The following is a 21347-nucleotide window of genomic DNA, read 5'->3' on the forward strand; positions in this document are numbered from 1 at the left end:
CAGCAAAATTTAACGATTTAAATATCATTTTTGTTAAATAATTATACTGTACTTCTTTATTGCATGTAAGAATGTGACTACTTTCGTGACTGCTTCGTTCCGCGTCGTTACTATAAATATGGGTGCTTACACTTACGGTTCTTTACTTACCTGGCATGAGTTTCTGCAGCACAAGAATTGTGGAGACTCAGTTATTTGTCTTGGCATTGCACTGAGCCCTGACGAATAACTGTGGACTGGCTAAGGTCAGCTCCGGATGCATCATTTTTGAGTTCGTCCCTCATTTGGGGCAATTTTACTAATTAAGGCGATATGGTTGCCTTAAATAGTAAAGTTATCCGAAATGGATTATGTAAAGTAACATTTTCTTTCATCATATATAATTGTAAATTATTGTATCATAATTAATATTTCGCAATAATATGTTTAAAGATTCTATTGCCTATATGTAGTTTTAATAAATTACTTGCTATGTTTATTATTATTTTGCTCTGATGTCTTGCTTTTGCTATAAAGTCATTTCATGTAAAATTCGTTGTATAAGTAATTTATCACACTATTCATTCGTAGCTGCTGACAATTTTCGCTATAAAACCATGTCAGTGTTATACGAAATGACTGCATATAGTGCAAACACAGTGTTGTGCTAATTTCATACTAAAAAAATTCATTATTAACACTTTTCGAAAGTATTTACCTGTGAGACCTAAATTGAGGCTTTTAGAAGTATTTCTCAAAGTATTCAACTCGAAAAGATTAATTATATGACCATTATTTAAAAAAGGTGTAAGAATGGACTTTGAAATTGAAAACGAGTCGGAAATTCCACAGCTGGTTGACGTTGAAGAGGTTAACACACAACCGCATTCGGAAACATTAAGCGTACCTACGGTTTCGTCCAATAATGATATTGATTCATTTGAGCAGCAATCAGATTTTCTTCTAGTTGATCATGACTCTACCTTGGACCCAGTCCCTGTCACAATACTGACGGGCTTTTTGGGTGCCGGTAAAACTTCTTTGCTACGGTCAATTCTTGAAAATCGAAATGGTAAAAGGGTTGCTGTATTAATGAATGAGGTGGGTGATTCGGGAGACCTTGAAAGGAGCTTAATGGAGGATGTTGGAGGAGAAGAACTTTATGAAGAGTGGGTGGCTCTTTCAAATGGGTGCATGTGTTGCACTGTGAAAGACAATGGGATTAAAGCTTTGGAAAAAATTATGAGGCAAAAGGGGAGATTTGATAACATTGTAATTGAAACAACGGGTATAGCCAATCCTGGTCCTCTTGCTCAAACATTTTGGTTGGACGACGCGTTGAAAAGCGATGTCAAGTTAGATGGCATCGTTACTGTTATTGATTGTAAAAATATAGATAATATCTTAAAGGATGAAAGTGATATTGGTTTTATTCAAATTTCACATGCTGATTGTTTGATCTTAAACAAAACAGATCTTATTTCTTCTGAAGCATTATCTGTGGTACGTCAAACTATATTGAAGATCAATTGCTTAGCGAAGATTATTGAAACAACATATGGACGGTTGGATGACATTTCTGAAATTTTGGACTTGGATGCATACGGCAACGAAAATACTTCTAATCTTGAGTGGTCGATTCAAAGGAGCAATGATAGCAATATTAATTGTTCTACTTGTTTGGACGTGGATTGCCAACATTTGCATTCTCTCGATACGCATAGCCTTGATATCTCAACTCATACTTTTAAACTGCCCCCACTAATGTCGAAAGAGGTTTTTCAGCAATTTCTACAATGGGTTCGTCATACACTTTGGTCTTGTTTGGAGGAAGGGGAAGACGAGGAGTTTATGATTTATCGAAGTAAAGGAATTTTTAATAAAGACGATGGCTCTTGGTACATCTTTCAGGGTGTTCGCGAAGTATTCGAAATTATGCCGCTGTCGGAGAAGCCTCGAGCATTTTTAGAAAAGGATATCCATCCCGAAATTATCCTAATTGGGCGTAATCTACATCGAATATCTCCTTTCGTCGTCGGAAACCAATAATGGCAGTTATTTTATATTTCATTTTAATAATGTATATTGATATATGTTTGTTGAATTAATTTTAAATGTACGCAATAAAAAGCTTTTATACTAAATTATTTTATATAACACTCAATATTATAAATGTCATATCATTGACATAGATGTAACAAATCCAAGCAAAAAAGCCAAATTATAAACTTAATTTATACTGGCCTACTCGTTTATTCATTGTTTATAATACTCAGTTTAAGAACCGCATATAACGTTTTAACGCTATATCTGTAATTTCGACATTCGTCTTAAAGCTGTTGATATATACAGCTCTGCAACCGTTACAGACCCTAAATTATATCTAGAAGAGAATGGTGACAATTGTCCCATACAGTCACCAATATTTAAAAGATATATGTCAGCTTATTCAAAAAGATTTGAGTGAGCCATATAGTAAATATGTGTATCGTTATTTTGTGCACCAATGGTATGTTCCCATTTCATTGATTTCTCAAACTGCTTCTTGCATATTATGAAACTCGGCAATATCATTATAGTTTACTGACAGATTAAAGGCCAGAATTCAGTTTTGTTGCTTTAGATAATGATCGATTTATTGGAGCTGTAATATGCAAACAAGATGTTCATAGAGGGACGACGCTTAGAGGTTATATAGCAATGCTGGCCATAGTAAAAGAATACAGGGGACAAGGAATCGCTACTAAATTGACTCAAGCTAGTCTGGATGTAATGAAAAATAGAGGTGCCCAGGAAATTGTTTTGGAAACAGAGGTGGATAATGAGGCAGCCATGTCTTTTTATGAAAGACTCGGGTTTTGTCGCTATAAACGTCTTTATCGTTATTATTTGAACGGCACTGATGCATTTCGATACATCTTGTACCCGAATTGAAAAACAATGCTACAAAATAAAATCGCGGCATTTTCTATGCTCTAAGAAAATTTGTTTCCACTTGTCGCAGTATAAGTGAAAGTTTTAAAGTTGTTCCAATCTATTTATTTTTTTTTATTTTTTTTCTTCTACTGATTAATACCATAAGTAATTGTCATTAGTCGTCACTGTAGCGTAACTCCGTAATTATAACTGTAATAAACAGTGTTTACATTGATTCAAAGAAATTGTACGGATGTTCATAAAAATAATATCATTCCATTAAATGTAAACTTCATTAATAGTAAAACATAAAGTCTACAGCTGAATAAATAAAGAAGCTTCAACGTAAACTGCTAACTCTCCAAACAAACAATCACCATTCATTAAAAGAAATTAGTAAAAATACAATCATTACATGCATTAGTGGCTCAAATTGCCTTGCTAGCAAATTGTTAACACTTCTTATAAACATTGTCCTTCATTTTGTATGACAGAAAAATAAACCATTAAGCCATTGAGACTTGCTTGGTTGTTTCAAGAACTGACTCTCAATTTCATTAACGAAGATCCCTTCTAGGTGCTTCCGTATTAAATTGTTCGTAAAAGCTGATGCGAGAAAGTTCTGGTTTATTTTGAATTAGAGGGCTTATTTTACGTGATTGTACCAAAGAAGCGACAGACTCATAAGGCGGGTTGTCCTGGAAAACAGCGTAACTACAGACGTACCCAACGCCTTCAACGTTTATAGTATGTTCTCTGAAGAAATCCACAATATCTTGACTGCAGGAAGGAAAAGTGAAAAACAACAATACGGGTGTCAGCAAAATTCCAAGAATCTCCCAAAGAAGATTAACTATGCGATATGAATATAGAGAACAGAACTCTTGTTGAACAGCTTTACTATGCATGTTATCAGACCACCATCCTGGCATGTAATGTGTAAAAGTGATTACGCGCCTTAAAGCTTTTTCCGGAGCAAAAACCAAAGTTTCATCAGGTATTATTGAGCGCGAAACTGCTATAAGAGATCCGAAAAGACCAAGATAAAAAAGTACAGATCGATCTTTAGTTATTTCAAAAGTTACCATTAATTCAGGATCAAAAACTGTGATTATTACTAAAATCGCAGTAAAACTTCCTAAAATAAATGATATGTATTTGAATAACCTAATCATGTTAAAGTCAGGGAACTGAGATACATAATGAGATGCGGCCGCATAGCTATCATTAATGCGTTCATCAAAAAAATGTTGTAACTCATTGTATTCACGAAAAGTCCATAAAGCTAATGGAGTGTATCTTCTTGTACTCAACGCGCCTGGATTTTTATGATATTCATTAAAATAGCGGAAGAAATTGTGAATTACTAAGTAAATTGCAACGATTGGCGCAAAAAGGCAATTGAGGAAACCAGCGACGATGAATCGACGACGTAATTCTTCAGAAAGCCTTTTCCGGGAGTTAGGATTTCGAAAAGCACTACGAAGCTGACCTTGCTCATCGAAAACGAAATTGAATATGCACCAATTTATGTTCCATTCCGTGGTATGTGTGAGTATTCTCCTGTGCAAGAGAGGAAGCTCAATATTAATTATTCCATTATTTATCAGTGCAATGAAGTAATTGTCTTTTCTCATTATACGATTTGCAATTGCATAAGCATCCAGGCGTTTCATGTTATGAAGAGACACTACCCTTCCATCCTCAGCAGTAAGAGCATTTACATTCTTTAATTTCAATAAACGATATAAAACCCTTTGCCAAGATACTGTTGGCATATCTGCGGTAGCAATTTTTAAGGCATGAATATAAAACTCACGCATTTGCCATAACCTTGGAATATCAGTAAGATAATATATCCAAAGTGCCAAAAGAAAACTTAAAAAAAGCCACAAAACAAGATACGTTATTGGCGACATTTGTGCAATGCATTGAGACTTTGTGACACCAGCCAGTGAACCATGGGGTGTCACAGCAGGCCAATCTATGCAACTAGTTATGAATGTGGTAAAACCAATAACAAATGAAACTGTCAAAATTTGAAATAGTCGGTGAACAATTATACAAGACAATCCTTTACCAGTGTAGTAAGTATAAACTTGCTGAAGAAAGCTATCCAAATTTTCTACGTTTGCCCATCTCCAAAGAACCCGATCCCGGGCACTTAAACGATTCCAAAGAACGCGAGCGTTGGAAAATTCGTTACGAGGAAGCTGAGTATAAATAGATCGATTAGGATGTCCAGAGCGAGTGACATCTTCATTATAAAAATGGGGATCGTTAAAATTGGGGAGTGCTGGTTTTTGCTTTGAACCATTTTGCAGGTTCCTCAGAGAAGTAGTTTCAGGAAAGGAAGGACTGGGGTGTTTCGAGGGTACTTTTGAAGAATTTCCATGAACAGATGGAGGCTCGTCTGAGTCCAGAAGCTTTCCAGAATACAGCAAATCCGTTGGATTATTCTTTCTTGGAACGCTTTTTACGAAATCGTCATGTTCAGATATTGTAAAGCCGTTGGATTCCTCAAGTGGCGAAGACTCGTCCTCATCACTGTCTAAAGACTCTTGCCATGCCTCTAAAACTTCTTGGGTATTAGGAACATTATTTTGAGCTTCTATATCAGCAAGATCGTCATATTGCTTTTTGTTTTGAGCCGGCTGATAAAACATGATCGCAATTCCACTCAAATTGGCATATGGGTTTTTCTCATGAATCTTTATTATTTTTGCTTAATTCAGAGACCTTTTTTTCTAGTTCTTGTATCCGAAGTAATGCTTTTTGATGACTATCTTTAAGTTTATCTAAGTTGGTCTGTAGCTGAGTTAACACGCTTGTGAGCAGGTGACATGAAGTTTGAATCAACTCGTTGCTTGAAACTGGATCTTCAAGCTCTGAGTCTGTAAGGCGAACAGTACTGTCATCTTCTTCTGGAATTGTTTCTTCGTCGTTAGTTAATCTTGGACGTTTCTGAGAGTGTTTGAGTTCGTCATGAACCTGATCAATCGGACTAGAGGGTGACGCCAAATATGAGTGTTCAAACATCAGCGAGGGGTACTCTGAAAGCATTTCTGGTTCATGCCTCCGATTTACAGATGGAGGAGTTGAAGGAGCCGATTCGGGCATTATGATTTTGGTTTGCACCAAAAGAATTTCTAGCGCGCGCACTTTATTACTGAGCGTTGAGAACAAAGTAGCATACCCCAAGCGAACGTATTGTACCTCGTTGCATCTGTTCCCGAAGTAAACATTTAGACAATGAACTTCCTAAAATATTTCTCACATTCGAAATAGCTAGAAAAACATATCTTTACTACATTTTCCTATCACATCAGGCATATATTTTCTATTTTGTTTAAATATATTTAAGGTAATACCAAAAAGAAAAAACAACAATTTCAAGAATAACTATGACAGTTTCATCTATAACTATAGTTATATGATTGGGTTTTTAAAAAATATCTATTATTTGAAAACAGTTTAGATACAAGTTATGAAAGAGCATTTATAAAAACATTTTTCAGGTGTTCGCTGGGTTCCATTCCAACGCTGACACGAACAAGGTTTCTATCTATGCCATTCTCACCAGCCCAATCCAACTCTTGGTAGTGAGCTAAAATTGCATAGGGAGAAGCCAACGTAAAATTTGTACCAAGTGAGGGACCTTTTGCTACTTGGATTTTGTCGTAAAATTGGCGCGCATCTTCAGGATTGTGGAAAACGACAGACAAAAGACCACCATAACCTCCATTTTCTCTCCGGCAAGCTTCAAAATGCTCTTTTGATGTATTGTATTTGGGATAGTATAGAGTTTTAATTTTAGGGTTTTGATAAAGCAAATTACAAATTGTTTCCGCGTTATGGTTTATCACTTGTGAACGTTCAGCAAAATCTCTGCTATTTCTTTCTAATGTCAAAGCATCCTCATCATATAATAAGTCTTCATAAAGAGCCTTCATAGCATCTTTTATTCGAGAGTAGTAACGACTTGACGGATTTAAAACCATACTACCTCCCATTACATTACTATCACCGCTAAAAATCTTTGTGAGGCTGCTGACAACTACATCTGCTAATGGTAAAACCTCAACGTTGACAAAATTTCCAATTGTTTCATCAACCACGACAGCAAAATCATAACTGTCTGCTAATTTCCGAATACGAACCAAATCGGGAGAGTTTAAAAGAGGATTTGATGGAAACTCACAAAACAATGCCATAACTTTCTCTCCACTTTCTAACCGTTTCTCAAACTCATCAAGTTGCTCGTCATTACCTAGTCCATAAAAGTAGCAGCCAGATCCCCATTTCTGTAAAATTTTTAAGGTATCAACATAACAAAAACCAAAACAAACACTTTTACGGCTATCATCAAGCACCAACCTTAATATGCGATGAGTATTGTAAATAGCACTCATGCCAGTAGGAAATAAAAAAACATCGTCGTGACTTAAACCTTTAACTTCACGTAAATACTGAGACCCTTCTTTGGGTAAAGCCTTTTGCAAATCAACTTCATCTTTTAAGGTACCAGCGATACGTCGTCGAAGAACAAGTTTAGCTGCTGTAGCCAAACTTAAATCTAAATTACGCCCATATCTCTCCTCCAAATATAGGGATACGTCTTCCATTTCATCATTAGCTTGGTTTCCTTCGTTAGTCATCCAAGTATTCAAAGCCTGTAGATCTGGATGGGAAGCATATCGGCTTCTGCTTTTACTTTTGAGATGAGAAATAGACCTCTGGGCAACCAAAAATTCGGAAATAGACTGAATTTTTTTGTAGGAATGCAGAAAAGCAGCTGCGCGTCTGCTTGAAATACCGTCCCCCGTATGTTGCCAGAATTGCTTGGCAATCCCAAAGTATTTGGATGGAAACAATACAGAATAAACCTGAGGTATGTGTATTTCTTCAGTATATTTGCGATTTCGGTCAATTGAATCAAGATGTTTTCGCAGTCCCTTCGTGGCATCATAAATAATGACTTCCGCAGAGTCTATAGGTCCTTTACTTTCAAGAAAAGCTGCACTTTGCTTAGCAACGGATAATGAAGGATACAAAAACATATCGTAGTCCTTTAGCTTCAAAATCTCAATCTCTGGAAATTTCTTTATGATGCTAATGCAATCCTTGACGTGTGCGCTTATAAAGAACCTCGGATATCCTGACTTCATTTTAGTAGTTACATTAGGATCTCCCTCTTCATATCCAACATTGGATTTCCATGTAGGTAAAGTAACTGAAATGGCATGTTCAGTATCAGCTGGAATTGATGAACCGACCTCTGTAGGTGGATTGACTAGGTAAGAAATATTTGCAGACATTTAAAGAATTAAATAAAATTGAGATTTATATATAAATAGCCATAAACAAAAGTTTTGGGTTCTTGCAAAAATCTGGAGTGAATTGTGTGTGGAATTGGGACAACCATCTCTTTAGACCCAATAGGCGTGCAGGACAGTTCTGTCCTCTATATCAAATCAGCTATCAGTTTGATTCATGAATTAATAACAAAAAATAGTACTGTTTTCTTTCTAGAATTTTACAATGATACATAAATCGAGTTAGGTACAACTTTATCAGATAGCCGTGTAGGAAAGCATCACACTTTGTCTAATACTCGTAATTGAAATTACATATATATATATATATATATATTTACAACCTAATATCGAATATGAAATTTGAACAAAGTTTAATACTAATCAAAAATCCCCGAAAAAACTTACGTTGAATAACTATTTTAATAAAATAATTAACAAAATTGTGGTGGAGGGGCTGTTGTTGGAACTTTTCCGGGAATGAAATCTTGAGCTTCAAATTGCTGAATCATTTCTGGGGGAAATGCGAGATTTTGATTGGAATTACTCATTTCTACTTGATCATCCAAAGTTTGGATAGAAGAAGCACCTATTGGATTAATCGGACCTGTCGATGATCGTTAGTCATATTCGTATACTAGCAAGGATACAAAGTAAAAAAACTTACCGTCAATTGTGTTAGAAGATCCAAACATAGGAGTTTGGATTATATTTTTGTTAGCAGGATTATCGTTAGAAAATCCTGAAGCGGATATTTTAGAGGTTACATTGGCAAATGGAGATTCAAAAGTAGTATTAGGCGGAACAAAAGGGCCTTGAGGTTGTTGCATAAAAGTAGCAGGGGGCTGAACAGTAAAACCATTTGGGTTCACTGGTTGTGTTAAAGATGTATGACCAAAAACTGGTTGTGAATTATTAGGAAGCGAGAATTGAGTATTCAAATTTTGAAAAGCTGATTGCTGAGGCTGATTCTGTATTCCAAAACCGCTGGCAACAGTAGGACCGAAAATCGAACTTGGATCATTCACATTTTGACTTTGTGAAAACCCAGAAGCAACTTGTGAAAACGAGGAGAATGATGAGTTAGGAATCCCTTGTCCGGAATTAACAAATGACGAATTTGGCTGAGATATTCCCCCAAATGCTGATGGCCCTGAGGTTGCCGAACCAAAACTAGACGAACCAAAAGAAGATGGGTTGTTTTGGACTGGATTACTTCCCGTAAATGAATTTGAGGATGTATTTTGAGAAAATGGAGACGCATTTAATTGCGATGTAAATGCAGAAGTCGTAGGGGCGCCAAAAATATCGTTTGCTTGCTGATTGTTATTGAAAGAATTATTGTTATTTGAAAAAGAATTGAAAGGACTATTTTGAGTTGGCTTGTTGAACTGATTAGACGTAACCGTTGAATTGCTAGTAGACTTATCAAAAATTGACTTATAATTTGTCTTTCCGACGAGTTTATTTCTCATTTCATCGAAAGCAGCAGCAGGCGACCGTTTAACGGCTGCTGCTTTTGCTTCTACATCATCCATCAACTGTTTCTGGCGTTGTTCATATGCTTGCATATTGTTTGTCGCTTTAGCCTGATATGCCCACCACCGCAATTCTTCAGGCGAAACATCGCCTTCATAAATTGATGGTAGATTCTCAACTACTGAATAACCTGTAAAAGGCCATTGTGGTTTTGCGTTTTTAAGATCGTCGTTAATATCCTTCATTCTTCTATTGGGAAGCAAATTATCTAAATCGCTTCTCTTCAAACGCCTTTGTACCCATATTGGAGGTCGTCCATTCTCTGGACGAAAGACATTAACCTTAGAAAATGCATTTTGTCCATTAGAAGGTACCGTATGTTGATTTTTACAATTGGTACCATACCTGCACCGATTTTGAAGGAAATACTTACAAACGACCATGTTGTTGAATAGTTGAAATGATATGCTAAAGATAAGTATAAAAATGTATCATAATCATATGTTATACTCCAAATTTTCTTATTTTTAGAGTGGGCGTCCCATTTGGAATCGTAGTGTGGTGTAGCGTTATTGCTCCAATTAATCATAAAGTAAAGGAATTCAAAGAACAATTATACCATCATTGGGAGTCTGATTTTTTAGTTGTTGATGATTCAGAAGGTAAAATAAATCCAATAATATTATGAATCCAATGCTTATAGGAGACATTTTCTTTTCGCCAACTGCGAGATATTAGCGCCTTCATGAATTTTACTGTAATTCCTTGTTCATCCAAGAATTCAAGTAAACTTGACTTGATAGAAGCTGGAACGTGCTTTGTTTTTCTGCCAGTGTACTTCTGTGATTTTTGTAAAATTAACCTCAAGTCAGATGAGAACGCTTGAGAGTTTTGAGGTGATTGAAAAGAAATGCTATCAAAATGAAGCATGCCCTTACAAAGTATTAAAGCACACAAAATTGTGCCATGGTTCTATAATTGTAAGTTATAATAACATGTTAAGATCTTACGTTAGTGAGTTGGACATAAGCAGGAATTGAATGCTGAAAGAACACTAGTTCATCAGATGTTTCGTTACCATTTTCATTTTCAGCACTATGCGTTATCGGCTTTGTTTGGACGTAACTTTTACGAGAGCTATATACGGGAACAGTAACGCGTATTCTAGCTACGTTAGTACTATTATATCGAAAGAAATTTAAAGGCTCTGCTGAAAGCATAATCTTAAACGTTGTATATTAGCCAACGCATAGACATGAAATCACATCGTTGAATTCAACAAACAATTGAGGAAAAATAGCTTACCTTTCCTTTGCCGTTTCTTTTAAAGCTGAAATGTAGTTAAGCGAAGGATCTTCATGGATTATAAAAGAATGAAGAGCCTTTTCGTATCCTTTTTTAGGTAATGTCTCATCAAGAACCTGTTTCACGTAACCCAGTTCAGAATCTAATTTCAACGCTAGTTGCTCCGTTAGGATACCACTTGTAAATTTTCGTTTACTACGAAACATATCAAAGTAAGAAAACCTCCTTTCGCAATTAAATAAAGGATATTTAAAGTTTCGTGCTGTAGAGATCGCTTTTCTGAGCATTTTGAAGTGCAATAAGCTGAAGAATAGAATTGTTACAAGCCGTCCAACAAAGATTTGCTTCTTCAATGGATTGATGAATTGTACAGATTATAAATATTTAATGCAATGGGGCATATGACAATAAGCACTTTAACTGAATTTGCTTCCTTATGAGAAGTACGCAAAGCAGTGACTTTAAAGTAATACAGCGGTTTTCACTAAAGTGCTTGTATACCATAGCAATGGATGAAGAAAATAATTAATGGAAAAATCATTATTGTAGACATCTGATTAAAGAAAAAAATAAAGAAATTAAGACTATGAAATTCTTTTTCCTGGTTTTTTAACGGCGTCGATTATAACCATAATGATGAAGATGCGGTTTTTGAATGAAATTGAAAAAATTGGCACAAAATTTTGAAAACATGACTAATAATAAACGTGATGGTAATTTCCGTTTGGACCATGCTGCATATAATACGGATTCGCATACCACAAACCATTCTCACGTTTGGTAAACGGACGATAAAACGCAGAATATGAATGGTTTATTTTAGCTTCAACATTGTATAGAGGGGGAAACTGGCATGTTTCTTTACGATTATAATGATTTCTACTTTTTCGGTGATTAATTTGTGGAATCCAAGTTTTAGCTCCGGGGTTCATGCGAGAAGTATTTGCTCGAACTTTCAAAGGAAGTTCTTTTCGGAGGTATTCTTCTCGGGCTTTAAGCGCAACTAATAATTAATAATTTAACATAAATTAGTCTACTTACGCTCATGCTTTAACTGCATTACCGGAATGCTCATTGTGTCGACAGCAATAGCCTTTTGCAAGCAAACTATGAGATGTGTTAAAAGATGTGAATGGTTCGTTTATTACCTTCAATTTTGTCTTCCATTGTCAAATTATCAGCATGTATATGTGAAATCAATTATAATAAAGGATCTCAAAATAATTTGAATAGTTTCCAAAATTTCAATCAATTTCGAGAAATGATGGTAAAAGGAGCTATATTATATATTTGTGCTTCGTCAAAACAAAATGAGTTATAAATTGCACCGATATTACTTCTATGACCAATTTCATATTTGTTTACACATGTGACTATCATGTGGTAAACAATCGATTCCAAAAGCGTTTTTGTAAACAACAACTACTACCTTTATAATCAATCATTAACGAGTAAAGGAATTGAGGCTAACTCTTCATAATACATATTACCCGGTTCTCCAACAGCGCCTGTTTTCATAATACTTAGTTTATCAAGTTCAATATTATGAGCCCAAAGAAATTGACCGTATTTTTCCATAAAAGGTTCCGAATTAAAAAACCTGATACGTCGCCCCTGGTATTTTATATACCTGGAATTTAACAAGGTGCAGTGTAGCTAGTTTTGTTAGCAAAATTATAATTTGGTTAACATCGCATAATGCGTACAGTAAGAGGTCTAGCGTCTTTAGTAAAAAGATTGTGTTCAGTGAAAATAACTTTTAACCATTCTATGAATTAGCTTATTAATAAAAAAAATAAAAACTCCGTACCACAAAAGGCTTGTAAGTCATTACCATTATGCTTGTCCACTGGAGTAGCATACAGCACCTTGGCTTCCTGAGGAGATTTCCCAAAGAAAGAAGTTCCCTTTAAATCGATTGTAATCTTTTTCTCGCCATAGGATTTTCGGATTTCATCCTCTTTGTTGTATAAAAAATCCATGCACTTGAGAACGTCTTCGTCGTTTTTAACCGGGATCATACCAATAGTAAGATGTGAGACACGAGGGCCACGAAATCCAGATAATATCATGGGATCATTAGATGTTAGTTTAAAATACTTTAAAGATTCCTCGATATAGTGCTCAGATATCGGTAAGGCCAAGAATAACAAATTTGGATATCGCATAATAATTAACAGATTACTATGGCAAAGTATTCAAAGTAATTTATTTACGGAAAGTTGTTCTGCGGCTCAAACAAAATTCACTGATCGCTAATGAAATATGAGGTAAGAGGAAATCACTTACAAATTTATAATGTAATTAAAATTGACTACATAACAATAATCAGGCTGTACTAATAATAATGTTTAACAACGTCGTTTATATTGAAACGAAAATTGTTCTTCATCCTATCCATTGATTTACTATTGCTGAATTAACGAATTTCATATAGCGTCATTAAGAAATATTAAGTTGTCAAATCCTAAAATCGGTAGACTTATTAGTCTAATCTTTAGATGATAAAATGCGAAGCAGTTCATTTGATCATACATATATATCAACAATTCCAATTCTTAAAAAAATAAGAAAGATAGCTGCAATTATTAGATATGGTGAGTCAACGCTTCGTTTGAGTTTAGATACACAGTCCAACTAAGGATGCCAGATGGACTATTCAACACCACCACAAAATTATTAAAAGTTGTTAAACTATAGAAGAAAAATATATTATACATTCTTCTGAAAACGTGATAAGCCGAAAGATATTTTTTAACACTTCGAATACCTAGGTGGCAGTCGACACACGTATAAAAGAAGTAAACGCATGACTAACTACTAAAAATGGCTCAATCTTCCTACTCTTCTGGTAATTCAACTTCAGATTTAAACAAGATTGTTTTGGACTATCTGTTTAAAAAGGGTTATTCCAGGACTGAAGCTATGCTTCGGTTGGAAATATCCAGTGTTGGCGCAATTCCTGAAGAACAGCAAGACTGGCACATCGGTGCTTCTGAAACTTATGTACAAGTTTATATTTTATTAAGAGATTGGATTGATGGTACATTAGATTTGTATAAGCCAAAACTACAAAAAGTCCTTTATCCAATTTTTGTACACTCTTACTTAGACTTACTGCAAAAAAATGATCCCGAAATGGCAATATACTTCTTTGAATCATTTCGTATAGAGCATGAAGTGTTGCATGGCTATGACATTCGAGCATTAGCTCAGTTGAAGATTGCATCAGACGTTGAGGAGATAGAAATAGCTCAGCTTTATCGCAAAAATAAATACCGGATTAATTTCACGAGGTCTACATTTGATTTACTAGTACAGTTTTTGTTCGAAAACGAAGTCAATGGAAGTGGAATAATAATTCGCTTATTGAATCAGTACATTGATATAAAAATTACTATGCCTCAAGTCGAGGGCAAGGAGGACCCTAATGTGCAAGCGGTCTATGAAATGGACGAAGCTAAAAATGAACAGACAATAATTAGTGAGCAAGAAGGAATTCCTGGCCATTCCGAACAGCTTCTTGATTACAACAAGCAAAGCATACAACTTGGATTACGTCCCTTGTCAGAAGAAGTTGTCACAACTTTAAAAAACTTGTTAGAAGTAAAAGATAAAGACGTGGAGGGAAGAAATGAAGCTCTGAATAAAATATTGCATCCTGCAAAGAACCTTGTCGAATTGCTGACTGAAAAAGAAAATCTAATCAACGAATCAACTCTAGAATCACCATCTGATCCCCCATTACCTCCAACCAAAATGAAGGACATAGACTATTTTGTTTCTTTACTGGAAAGCGAACAGAATTCTTTAATACTCGGAAAAAATGCTACGGATCCTAGTGTTTTCATGTATACCATGCACAATACACTTTCCGCTGTAAATTGTGCTGCATTCTCTGATGACGCCTCTATGTTCGCTCTGGGTTGCGCAGACTCTTCAATTCATTTGTACAGTTCTACTAACAATGGTCCGCAACCATTAGTGGGAAGTCAAAATGAGCCTTTACAAAAGTCCTCTTTAATTGGACATACGAGACCAGTTTTTGGAGTGAGCATCTCTCCTCAAAAAGAGTTTATACTGTCATGCTCTGAGGATGGCTTTACTCGTTTGTGGTCCAAGGATACTAAGTCCACTATTGTCAAATATGCTGGTCATAATGCGCCGATTTGGGACGTTCAGTTTTCCCCTTTCGGCTATTATTTTGCAACAGCCTCGCACGACCAAACAGCACGTCTATGGGATGTTGAGCATGCAGCACCTTTGAGAGTATTTGTTGGACATCAAAATGATGTGGATGTAAGGAACTTTATTTAACTAACAATTCTTATGAGCAGTAACTAACCTTGATTTAGTGTGTTTCATTTCATCCGAATGCAGCTTATCTTGCTACAGGATCTAGTGATCATACAACTAGAATGTGGGACGTTCGCACTGGTGGAACAGTTCGCGTGTTTAATGCCCATCATTCTCCTGTTTCTGCATTGTGTATGTCTGCTGATGGCTTATCGTTGGCATCTGCTGATGAATCGGGCATAATAAAAGTGTGGGATCTCAGAAGTAGTAATCAGCACGTTTCATTCGTTAAACACTCTAGTATCGTTTATTCTCTTTCTTTTTCATATGATAACAAAATTCTGGTTTCCGGAGGTGCAGATACTGATGTTAACTTTTGGGATTTGACATACCGGAATAACTTATCGGACGGCGAACAGTCCCCGCTTTTATTCAATTTTAAAACCAAAAATACTATTATACAAAACTTAAGTTTTACTCGAAGAAACTATTGTCTAGCATTAAGCTCTTCCTAAATATCATGTACATTATGGCCCGCAAATTTTGTGAAAAAAAGAGATATATTATTTTAACGATAACTTTGATATTTGTAAATTTATTCATATTTTTTTAAAATACAATTATACGCAATAAGGTTTCGTAAAGTAAAGAAGATGTAAGTTTTAAGCTTAATATGAAGTCGATCATCACTATCAGAAAGGAACATCTAACCGAAGATTATAAATATAACGGATATGTCGAACGCCTACCACCTTACCACTTTAACCAACTTTAAGAATGGCTAAAAAACTTTCATCACCCAAGGAATATAAAGAATTCATTGATAAATTCGATGTTTTTTTGTTCGACTGTGATGGTAAGCGCTAGCAAAAATATGAAATCTATTTGTAGGCTAACACGCAGGTGTACTTTGGAGCGGCAGTAAGCCTATACCAGGAGTTACGGATACCATGAAGCTCCTTCGTTCTTTAGGTAAGTCCCTTTTATTCTTTTGAGTTAACTCTTTTACAGGAAAACAAATTATTTTTGTCTCAAACAATTCTACGAAATCAAGAGAAACATATATGAATAAAATCAATGAACACGGTATTGCAGCCAAACTTGAGGAAATCTACCCTAGTGCTTATTCATCAGCTACTTATGTAAAGAAAGTGCTAAAGCTTCCTGCCGATAAGAAAGTTTTTGTACTTGGAGAAGCAGGTATCGAAGATGAGCTTGATAGAGTAGGGGTTGCTCATATTGGTGGAACGGACCCGTCGTTGAGACGTGCATTAGCTTCTGAAGATGTTGAGAAGATTGGTCCTGATCCTTCTGTAGGTGCTGTGTTATGTGGTATGGATATGCATGTCACCTATTTGAAATATTGCATGGCTTTCCAATACCTTCAAGACCCTAACTGCGCATTCCTTTTGACGAACCAAGATTCCACTTTTCCTACAAACGGAAAGTTTTTACCCGGTTCTGGAGCAATTTCATATCCGTTAATCTTTTCAACTGGACGTCAACCTAAAATCCTTGGAAAGCCTTATGATGAGATGATGGAAGCCATCATAGCTAATGTGAATTTTGATAGAAAGAAGGCTTGCTTTGTGGGAGATCGACTCAACACAGATATTCAATTTGCCAAGAATTCCAACCTTGGGGGTTCTTTGTTAGTATTGACTGGTGTCAGTAAGGAAGAAGAGATTCTTGAGAAGGATGCACCTGTTGTTCCTGATTACTACGTTGAATCCCTTGCAAAACTTGCTGAGACTGCATAGTTCATTCTTTAATTATACCTTAGATTTTCTTAAGTTAATCTCTATAAATACCTCATTCAAATGAATGATTGCGTTGCGAATTACCGCACGAAAACATGTAGAATACGAAATTAAGTTGGAAAGTAGAATTAGCAAAGTACCAATGACCGGAATCAAGTATCTAAAATCGAATACCGTTGGCTTGCATTTGCTCTTCGTAACTATCGTGTGTCCACCAACTATGGAATCAGTAAAAACCTTTTAGTTGACAAGCAGAAACGTACTTAAAAATACGATTAAGCCTGTATACTCTCACCAAAAACATTGGCATTGGGCATCTTCATCTGCACCTGCTTACAAGTTCTTTAATTTAGGTAATCCAGGTTTACTTTAATGTTATTTACATATCCATAATAATAACAATATAAAAGATTGAAAAAATACAAGCATTTATAGTTTTTCAAACAAATTCTATTGACTAAAACCATTCGTCTTTGACTTAAATGCGGCATATAATCACTTGACAGCAAAGCATAAATGATTCTTGTTCAACAACGAACGGTTCCCATCGATTAAGAAAAAAGAGATAAATTCATTACAGCTTTTTTTTCTCTGCAAATTTAAAAATGCTCTTTAATAAAGGTTTTGATGTCTAGTTATCTTTTGCGCTAAAATACAACTCATCATATATATAAAACATTGGAAATACCTGTAATCCGAACTGCAAACTACGTACTAGATAAAGTTATTTTAACGTGTTTTAACGAGTTGTTGCGATGTTTGTGATATTCGTAAGAAAAAGAGTTGACTCTAAAAACTACTTACTGTGTCTTTAAGGGAAACACGTTCACGTGTTTCGTTCTTCTTATATTTATTAATCTAATCCTAATGAATTAGGATGGAGAAAGAAGATAAATCATTTGGTATTGGAATGTTGGATTACAATAGGGAAAACCCAGAGTCTTCTGGCCATAGCAGAGTGGCAGTTATTCGAAAACAGAAAACTGAACAGGAAAATAATAACTTGAGCTGGGAAGATAGGCATTACATACCAGACCTCCATAAGTCAAATAAAATCAAAACGCCAACTTCTCTTGCTGATGAGAAAAAATCCCACAATGAGTTGGATCCCAAAGCTCAGATTAAAAAGCTCATGGAAACCAGATCAGGAGGGACTTATATCCCTCCGGCAAAACTTAAGGCTTTACAAGCACAATTAACTGATGTAAATACTCCCGAGTATCAAAGGATGCAATGGGAAGCCCTTAAAAAGTCCATCAACGGATTAATTAATAAGGTTAATAAAAGCAATATTAGAGATATAATTCCAGAGCTCTTTCAAGAAAATATAATTAGAGGTCGTGCTTTATATTGCCGCAGCATTATGAAAGCTCAGGCTGCCTCGTTACCTTTCACCCCAATCTATGCTGCTATGACAGCGGTTATAAATACAAAATTTCCGCAAATAGGTGAATTACTATTAACTCGTTTGATTGTACAATTCCGAAAGTCATTTCAAAGGAATGACAAATCCATGTGTATCTCATCTTCTTCATTTATCGCACATCTTATTAATCAAAAAATAGCACACGAAATTGTGGGCTTACAGATTCTTGCTGTTCTTTTGGAGAGACCTACCAATGATTCTATAGAAATAGCCGTTATGCTTCTACGAGAAATTGGAGCCTACCTAGCTGAAGTTTCCACTAGGGCTTATAATGGTGTGTTTGAAAGATTTCGTACTATTTTACATGAAGGCCAGTTGGAACGCCGTACGCAATTTATTATTGAAGTTTTGTTCCAAACACGTAAGGACAAGTTTAAAAATAACCCCACAATTCCCCAAGAGTTGGATCTTGTTGAGGAAGAAGACCAAATTACGCATTATATCAGTTTAGATGATAACCTTGATGTCCAAGAGTCATTGGGTATTTTTCACTATGATCCCGACTACGAAGAGAATGAGAAAAAATACGATGCTATAAAACATGAAATATTGGGTGAAGAGGATGACGACGAAAACGAAGAAGATGAAGAAGATAGTGAAGAAACGAGTGAATCTGAAGAGGACGAATCGGTGAATGATGAAAAACCTCAGGTTATAGATCAAACAAATGCTAGTCTTGTCAATTTACGGAAGTCTATCTACTTAACAATTATGTCTTCTGTAGATTTTGAGGAATGTTGTCATAAATTACTAAAAATTGATCTTCCCGAGGGTCAGGAAATTGAACTCTGCAATATGGTTATTGAGTGTAACAGTCAAGAACGCACATATGCGAAATTTTACGGTTTAATAGGTGAGCGATTTTGCAAACTATCGCGGACTTGGCGATCTACGTATGAGCAATGTTTTAAAAACTACTACGAAACTATACATCGATACGAAACTAATAGATTGAGGAATATCGCATTATTTTTTGCCAACCTCTTGAGTACTGACTCAATTGGTTGGGAAGTATATGACTGTGTACGTCTTACCGAAGACGATACCACAGCTTCTTCTCGAATATTTTTAAAAATAATGTTTCAGGAAATAGTGGAAGCTTTAGGTCTTAAGAGCTTGGTAGAAAGATTACACGATCCTAATTTAGTGCCTTACTTACATGGCTTGTTTCCAGTCGATGAAGCTCGTAACGTTCGTTTCTCTATCAATTACTTTACTTCTATTGGTTTGGGTGCATTAACTGAAGAAATGAGAGAGTACCTCCTTACCATGCCCAAAAGCGAGCCAAAGGAGCAAGATAGCGAAGGTTATAGCTCTGGATCCGAGACAGGATCAACATATAGTTCCTCTTATTCTTCCACATACTCACGTGGGAGATCATATTCTCGGTCAACTCGGTCATACTCGAAAAGCCGTTCTTATTCTCGCTCCCGCAGTGTAACCCCTATCAATAATATAAATCATAAAAAATACATTAGAAAAGATAGAGAATTATCTCCTCGTGGGAGAGAACGGTCATCAAACCGTAACTCTTATTCTGATCTTTCCAGGTCATCATCATTGTCAAGGGGTCGCTCACGCTCTTACACGCCGGAGGGAAGATTAATTGAATCTGAAGATAAGGGTTATCGTTCTCGTTCTTCTTCACCTGCTTCACGTAAGTATCGCTCGCGCCAACGTTATAGACGTTCATACGCTGGTTCTACAAGCAGAGGCAGGTCCTTTTCTCGCTCACCCTCCTACAGAAGAAGGTTGAGTATGTCATGTTCAGTTTCATACTCTAGATCTCCGTCTCCGCTGCACGCCCTATTTCTCGCTCTCCTGCTAGGAATAAAAGATCTTATGACTCTTTATCATACAACCGTCAATATTCACCAAAGGTATCTAGAAAAAGGTCTAATGAATCTAGGTCACCTTCACCTTACACTCTCCGGAAGCAAAAAACATACCACTTGAATAAGAGGAACGAAGACTTTGTTGTGAAGATGGATAAAAAAGGTTCTGAATCACCTGTCATATTGGCACCATGGTTGCGTGAGGTTGATGATGGCGAACTTTATAAAGACAGGAACAGTGAATCAGATAGTGTTCGTAAACAACCAAGGGCTGATTAAGAGTGATTAATGGTTCATCTTCAAAATGCAAATTGTTAAATGTGATGTCTTACTCTTGTCGTTTTTAAAAACCTAACGTTTGGAATTTTATCCATTGAACTTTTGCTTAACTCAAAATAGTTTTGTACCATAATGAATTATAATAAAAGTTGAGACACGCTATGAGTTTGTATAATTTCCTACTAAACTTTATTCGATTTCAATTCTGTAAGCATACGCTATTTGCATTATAGGTCTGAGACCATGATTGTTTGATGTGATATAATTCATAAGCCGTTGAAACAGTACTTAGTAGCTTGTTCATCAATATTGCAGATTGCAAAATAATTAGAGTTGGATGATAAATGATAATGAATTAAACAAGAATGTAAATTAGATCGTCGTAGCAACGGCCTCTTCATGTTAACAATTTCTAGTAAATGGCAATGCTCTATACGTTTAAATTGAAAATAACACCCCCATATCTCAGCCTTTTCTCATAATCTCCATAAAATAAAATAAAAATAAATATGAAAAAATCTCTAGATGTGTTTATGAAGTACCGCTAAGCAATAAATTAAAGGGAACGCTGTGCAAACACGTATTACATTGAAGGCTGTATATATATGTTTAGATTGAAAATATTAGTCATTACTATAGTAATTAAATTATTAAGACTGATTACTGTCACAAAAAGAGAACTATACATTCTTAATAGAACTCAACGTTTGTTTTGTGCCTCGTTATACTATATAATCTTAAAAAGTAAATATAAATA

General features: G+C 35.6%; 12 protein-coding genes, 8 long non-coding RNA genes and 1 other non-coding gene across 21 annotated transcripts; 9 read left to right on the forward strand and 12 right to left on the reverse strand.

Annotated features, from left to right (window-relative positions):
- Positions 1-35: 35 nt before the first annotated feature.
- Positions 36-303, reverse strand: SPOM_SPNCRNA.5934. Its single transcript, NR_195285.1, has one exon. It is a non-coding gene; the product is annotated as a non-coding RNA (long non-coding RNA).
- On the forward strand, positions 145-293 carry snu1. The gene has a single exon (NR_197160.1). It is a non-coding gene; the product is annotated as a small nuclear RNA U1 (small nuclear RNA).
- Positions 304-465: 162 nt separating the features above from the next.
- On the reverse strand, positions 466-2211 carry SPOM_SPNCRNA.1573. The gene has a single exon (NR_150464.1). It is a non-coding gene; the product is annotated as a non-coding RNA (long non-coding RNA).
- On the forward strand, positions 621-2177 carry zng1 (nucleotide-binding domain-containing protein CobW/HypB/UreG). The gene has a single exon (NM_001022164.2). It carries the CDS (start codon positions 793-795, stop codon positions 2026-2028), a length of 1236 nt encoding a protein of 411 aa, NP_596245.1. The 5' UTR covers positions 621-792; the 3' UTR covers positions 2029-2177.
- Positions 2212-2337: 126 nt separating the features above from the next.
- naa30 (NatC N-acetyltransferase complex catalytic subunit Naa30) lies at positions 2338-3070 on the forward strand. The gene is made up of 2 exons (NM_001022165.3): positions 2338-2488; positions 2577-3070. The coding sequence occupies exons 1-2, from the start codon at positions 2373-2375 to the stop codon at positions 2911-2913; spliced, it is 453 nt and encodes a 150-aa protein (NP_596246.1). The 5' UTR covers positions 2338-2372; the 3' UTR covers positions 2914-3070.
- A 212-nt stretch (positions 3071-3282) lies between these two features.
- Positions 3283-5711, reverse strand: atg9 (autophagy-associated protein Atg9). Its single transcript, NM_001022166.3, has one exon. It carries the CDS (start codon positions 5559-5561, stop codon positions 3453-3455), a length of 2109 nt encoding a protein of 702 aa, NP_596247.1. The 5' UTR covers positions 5562-5711; the 3' UTR covers positions 3283-3452.
- Positions 5599-6015, reverse strand: SPOM_SPBC15D4.08C (uncharacterized protein; the record flags this gene model as incomplete). The annotated part of the gene is made up of 1 exon (NM_001022167.1): positions 5599-6015. The coding sequence occupies one exon, from the start codon at positions 6013-6015 to the stop codon at positions 5599-5601; it is 417 nt and encodes a 138-aa protein (NP_596248.1).
- A 165-nt stretch (positions 6016-6180) lies between these two features.
- Positions 6181-8487, forward strand: SPOM_SPNCRNA.1574. Its single transcript, NR_150465.1, has one exon. It is a non-coding gene; the product is annotated as a non-coding RNA (long non-coding RNA).
- On the reverse strand, positions 6333-8278 carry met3 (cystathionine gamma-synthase). Its single transcript, NM_001022168.3, has one exon. The coding sequence runs from the start codon at positions 8211-8213 to the stop codon at positions 6381-6383; it is 1833 nt and encodes a 610-aa protein (NP_596249.1). The 5' UTR covers positions 8214-8278; the 3' UTR covers positions 6333-6380.
- Positions 8424-10231, forward strand: SPOM_SPNCRNA.1575. The gene has a single exon (NR_150466.1). It is a non-coding gene; the product is annotated as a non-coding RNA (long non-coding RNA).
- amo1 (nuclear rim protein Amo1) lies at positions 8625-10165 on the reverse strand. Its single transcript, NM_001022169.3, has 2 exons — positions 8878-10165; positions 8625-8817 (listed from the first exon to the last, which is right to left on the reverse strand). Exons 1-2 carry the CDS (start codon positions 10130-10132, stop codon positions 8645-8647), a joined length of 1428 nt encoding a protein of 475 aa, NP_596250.1. The 5' UTR covers positions 10133-10165; the 3' UTR covers positions 8625-8644.
- A 79-nt stretch (positions 10232-10310) lies between the features above and the next one.
- Positions 10311-11400, reverse strand: SPOM_SPBC15D4.11C (Mam33 family protein; the record flags this gene model as incomplete). The annotated part of the gene is made up of 3 exons (NM_001022170.3): positions 10995-11400; positions 10700-10853; positions 10311-10661 (listed from the first exon to the last, which is right to left on the reverse strand). The coding sequence occupies exons 1-3, from the start codon at positions 11279-11281 to the stop codon at positions 10311-10313; spliced, it is 792 nt and encodes a 263-aa protein (NP_596251.1). The 5' UTR covers positions 11282-11400.
- Positions 11401-11495: 95 nt separating this feature from the next.
- SPOM_SPNCRNA.1576 lies at positions 11496-12724 on the forward strand. Its single transcript, NR_150467.1, has one exon. It is a non-coding gene; the product is annotated as a non-coding RNA (long non-coding RNA).
- mug98 lies at positions 11690-12069 on the reverse strand (the record flags this gene model as incomplete). The annotated part of the gene is made up of 2 exons (NM_001022171.1): positions 11690-11997; positions 12036-12069. 2 exons carry the CDS (start codon positions 12067-12069, stop codon positions 11690-11692), a joined length of 342 nt encoding a protein of 113 aa, NP_596252.1.
- On the reverse strand, positions 12432-13266 carry SPOM_SPBC15D4.13C (ASCC1 family protein; the record flags this gene model as incomplete). The annotated part of the gene is made up of 3 exons (NM_001355797.2): positions 12829-13266; positions 12701-12762; positions 12432-12650 (listed from the first exon to the last, which is right to left on the reverse strand). Exons 1-3 carry the CDS (start codon positions 13160-13162, stop codon positions 12432-12434), a joined length of 615 nt encoding a protein of 204 aa, NP_001343046.1. The 5' UTR covers positions 13163-13266.
- A 380-nt stretch (positions 13267-13646) lies between these two features.
- taf51 (transcription initiation factor TFIID subunit taf73) lies at positions 13647-15879 on the forward strand. The gene is made up of 2 exons (NM_001022173.3): positions 13647-15293; positions 15350-15879. The coding sequence occupies exons 1-2, from the start codon at positions 13821-13823 to the stop codon at positions 15803-15805; spliced, it is 1929 nt and encodes a 642-aa protein (NP_596254.1). The 5' UTR covers positions 13647-13820; the 3' UTR covers positions 15806-15879.
- On the reverse strand, positions 14367-15757 carry SPOM_SPNCRNA.1577. The gene has a single exon (NR_150468.1). It is a non-coding gene; the product is annotated as a non-coding RNA (long non-coding RNA).
- A 35-nt stretch (positions 15880-15914) lies between the features above and the next one.
- SPOM_SPNCRNA.5935 lies at positions 15915-17681 on the reverse strand. Its single transcript, NR_195286.1, has one exon. It is a non-coding gene; the product is annotated as a non-coding RNA (long non-coding RNA).
- pho2 (4-phosphoerythronate phosphatase/2-phosphoglycolate phophatase, involved in detoxification of glycolytic by-products) lies at positions 16041-17086 on the forward strand. The gene is made up of 3 exons (NM_001022174.3): positions 16041-16146; positions 16194-16262; positions 16302-17086. The coding sequence occupies exons 1-3, from the start codon at positions 16068-16070 to the stop codon at positions 17048-17050; spliced, it is 897 nt and encodes a 298-aa protein (NP_596255.1). The 5' UTR covers positions 16041-16067; the 3' UTR covers positions 17051-17086.
- Positions 17682-17841: 160 nt separating the features above from the next.
- cwf22 (splicing factor Cwf22) lies at positions 17842-20753 on the forward strand. Its single transcript, NM_001022175.5, is given in 2 exon segments — positions 17842-20272; positions 20272-20753. Coding segments are annotated over 2 exon segments (2664 nt in total). The 5' UTR covers positions 17842-17927; the 3' UTR covers positions 20591-20753.
- On the reverse strand, positions 19502-21181 carry SPOM_SPNCRNA.5936. The gene has a single exon (NR_195287.1). It is a non-coding gene; the product is annotated as a non-coding RNA (long non-coding RNA).
- Positions 21182-21347: the final 166 nt, after the last annotated feature.

Source organism: Schizosaccharomyces pombe (genome assembly GCF_000002945.2).
Source record: "Schizosaccharomyces pombe strain 972h- genome assembly, chromosome: II".
NCBI classification, from domain to species: domain Eukaryota; kingdom Fungi; phylum Ascomycota; class Schizosaccharomycetes; order Schizosaccharomycetales; family Schizosaccharomycetaceae; genus Schizosaccharomyces; species Schizosaccharomyces pombe.

Bases quoted from the DNA above. Each gene is read 5' to 3' on its own strand.
- zng1 (NM_001022164.2), top strand. From the start codon at position 793: ATGGACTTTGAAATTGAAAACGAGTCGGAAATTCCACAGCTGGTTGAC.
- naa30 (NM_001022165.3), top strand. From the start codon at position 2,373: ATGGTGACAATTGTCCCATACAGTCACCAATATTTAAAAGATATATGT. The intron at 2,489-2,576 runs GTATGTTCCCAT...GACAGATTAAAG, and splicing joins CGTTATTTTGTGCACCAATG to GCCAGAATTCAGTTTTGTTG.
- amo1 (NM_001022169.3), bottom strand. From the start codon at position 10,132: ATGGTCGTTTGTAAGTATTTCCTTCAAAATCGGTGCAGGTATGGTACC. The intron at 8,818-8,877 runs GTAAGTTTTTTT...GATCATCGACAG, and splicing joins ATCTTCTAACACAATTGACG to GTCCGATTAATCCAATAGGT.
- pho2 (NM_001022174.3), top strand. From the start codon at position 16,068: ATGGCTAAAAAACTTTCATCACCCAAGGAATATAAAGAATTCATTGAT. The intron at 16,147-16,193 runs GTAAGCGCTAGC...GCTAACACGCAG, and splicing joins TTTTTTGTTCGACTGTGATG to GTGTACTTTGGAGCGGCAGT. The intron at 16,263-16,301 runs GTAAGTCCCTTT...ACTCTTTTACAG, and splicing joins GAAGCTCCTTCGTTCTTTAG to GAAAACAAATTATTTTTGTC.
- atg9 (NM_001022166.3), bottom strand. From the start codon at position 5,561: ATGTTTTATCAGCCGGCTCAAAACAAAAAGCAATATGACGATCTTGCT.
- taf51 (NM_001022173.3), top strand. From the start codon at position 13,821: ATGGCTCAATCTTCCTACTCTTCTGGTAATTCAACTTCAGATTTAAAC. The intron at 15,294-15,349 runs GTAAGGAACTTT...ACCTTGATTTAG, and splicing joins GACATCAAAATGATGTGGAT to TGTGTTTCATTTCATCCGAA.
- met3 (NM_001022168.3), bottom strand. From the start codon at position 8,213: ATGTCTGCAAATATTTCTTACCTAGTCAATCCACCTACAGAGGTCGGT.